General features: G+C 44.5%; 1 protein-coding gene across 3 annotated transcripts in view; it reads left to right on the plus strand.

Annotated features, from left to right (window-relative positions):
- Positions 1–2,500, plus strand: part of LOC113823641 (mucin-5AC) — a 10,579-nt gene that overhangs the window by 1,117 nt on the left and 6,962 nt on the right. For all 3 annotated transcript variants that reach the window (XM_070124349.1, XM_070124348.1, XM_070124347.1), the window contains exon 1: positions 1–2,500. This exon is cut by the window's left edge; it is cut by the window's right edge and continues 1,265 nt beyond it. In XM_070124349.1, the coding sequence (XP_069980450.1) occupies positions 1–2,500 (2,500 nt within the window).

Raw genomic sequence — 2,500 nt, forward strand, 5'->3', positions numbered from 1 at the left:
AAGTAACTCGTTTGCCCCAATACTTCAGCGACCTGCCTTTCCACGACGCAACACTCGCACCTGATAGCAGAGAGGCCCAACCCTTTGACTCGTACTATGTGAAAGAAAAAGATAAAGTGCCCGTTAATCCTTCTCTCTTTAAGTCAGTGTATAAGCTCCACCAACAGCTGAGTCAGGCAGAGCCACTGGTGCACAACGCCGCCTCTGCACTCCAGGAGGTCATTCCTCAGTATCACCTGGATGAAGATGCGGCCATGGACATGATTCATGAACTTCTACCTCAACCAGGCGTCCAAATGGAAGTTGCCGATTTTGAGCCACTGACAATTCCGCCGTCCAATTCTTCCTCGTCGCCCTCAGTCAACCCCCATTCCAGCGAGCACCGCATCGATACATCTACTTCATCTCAGTCATCCATCCCTGTTACTAATTCACCAATAACGAACCCGCAAGCCACTCCAATGCCTATTGAATCGACAGTCTCCATCTCGCCTTTTGGAGTTCCAAATGGCGATGAAAAACCTGTGGAAACTATTGTAAGCTCAGGGCCATCTGTTAACCGAAATGAGATCATACATGAAATCAGTGAAAGTCTGTCAAACCAAATTAATATGACTCAGAACAAGACTGATCTGCCATCAGGTAATGTTGCATCAGATTCCAAACCCTTAAATCCAACAAGCTCTCAGATTAGAGGAAACAGTGGTATGAAGGACATTCAAGAGATAAGTCCCAGTACGTTCTGGTGGAGACCCCCGTTTGGCAACATCCCCGTCGGCCTTTTGCCTCTTCATAATAACAGAACGCAAAGCACCAGTGATGCGACAACGCAACGTCCCTTACCTATTACTGACTGGGTAGTTAATCCTGACGAATCTGAACCATTTGACGATGATTTACTCAAGACGAATGAACAAACAAATCCAGGTGAAGAGCAAGAAAAGCTTTCTTTCACGCAGACTAAGACAGTAAATATCATCGAGACTTCACCCCTTCACTTAGGAAATTATTTCAGTTTAAGACATCCTCCTCAAGGGGGCTTTCTCGTCCCTGTTGATGAAGACTTTACCCCAGAGCCATCCTCTACAGGGTTTGCGCTTCACAATGTCCCAACTTTAAATGATATGTCTTCTGAATATGGTCAGCAAATATCTCTCATCCGAACTCCTACTCTCTCCGTTCAACTCCAAGAAACTCCATCGGAGCCATTGGAAGTCCAGCCACTTTTAACAGTGAAGGATAGTCTTTTCCACCCGTCTCTGTTCTCCATGCACGCTCCAGTGGGTACGATTCAGTCTCCTCAAATCACAGAAGTATCTAACAGTCATCAACAATCCCAGACTGTCTCTTCACTGTTTTCACGTCCAGAAGAGTTCTCAACTATGTTCTCTTTTTTGTCCCCATCTACATCTTCCACGGCGAATCTCATTTCTGTTGGATCAGAACCGTCAATACACCCGTCACTTTTATCATCATTGCCTCTTCTATCAAAACCACAGGAAGATATCATTGATAAATTAAATAGTATTCCGTCTCATGGATCTTTGTATCATGATTTAGAAACTCCAGTTATGGATAAAAAAATAGAAAATGCGAAAATGCCAATCGAACTCGAAACTGAGGTACCTACTACTGCTTCTCTGAGTGTTCCAACCCACTTATCCCAGGACTCAAATCATCCGTTTTTATCCAGAGTATCAGCTATGCAGGATTCTCAGTCGCCGTTATCCTTAGATGAACAAGATTTGAAGTCCCAATCGTCCAGTGTTTGGCAAATGCACGAACAAAAAGACAGCGGGAATGGAACGTCTCTGTCGCAGAGTGCACTAGAAATGATACTCTCAATGCATCAGTCACTCACCACTCAGAGCCCAAGCGAGACGCCACTGTCTAACAAGGGGCACATAGGCATGAACTTTTCAAAGAAGTGGACTAATCTCTCGAGCATTCATCAGGACTTTGATATTTCCAGTCAAGCAGATACAGAAGCTCCTTGGATGTATCAGGGCTTGGCTTCATTTTCTCAGGGAACTCTTGAGGAGGACAGCCCCCAGATGTACTCGAGCACAGAACGCTTACAGCCAGGACAACGACCACCGTCCTTTGCTTCGCATTATCAAAATGCATCTTCCAGTGCTGACTCAGATGTCAGTGCCGAATCGCATTATGATATCAGTGTCAGTATAGTCAGCAGAAATAAGGATAATTCTAATGAGGATAGTGATCAGGGAGCTCCAACAATTAATAATCATGCGGAGTTGTTTTCAACCATACCAGCATATGTCACTACAGAGACTCAGAATGAGGACATTCATCTCGGTAGTCATCCACAACAAATAATTGATTCAGACTACTACACTTACGATGACTATTACTACTATGATAATTACAATTATTACGATTACCCAGCATACCAAGCACAGGCACCAATAAGGGGGAGAGCAGAAAATTCGCCCCCAAATATCGAAGTTTCGCTCGACATCTCAAAAATTCCGGGCGC

The sequence above is a fragment of the Penaeus vannamei genome, chromosome 8 (assembly GCF_042767895.1).
Source record: "Penaeus vannamei isolate JL-2024 chromosome 8, ASM4276789v1, whole genome shotgun sequence".
NCBI classification, from domain to species: Eukaryota; Metazoa; Arthropoda; class Malacostraca; order Decapoda; family Penaeidae; genus Penaeus; species Penaeus vannamei.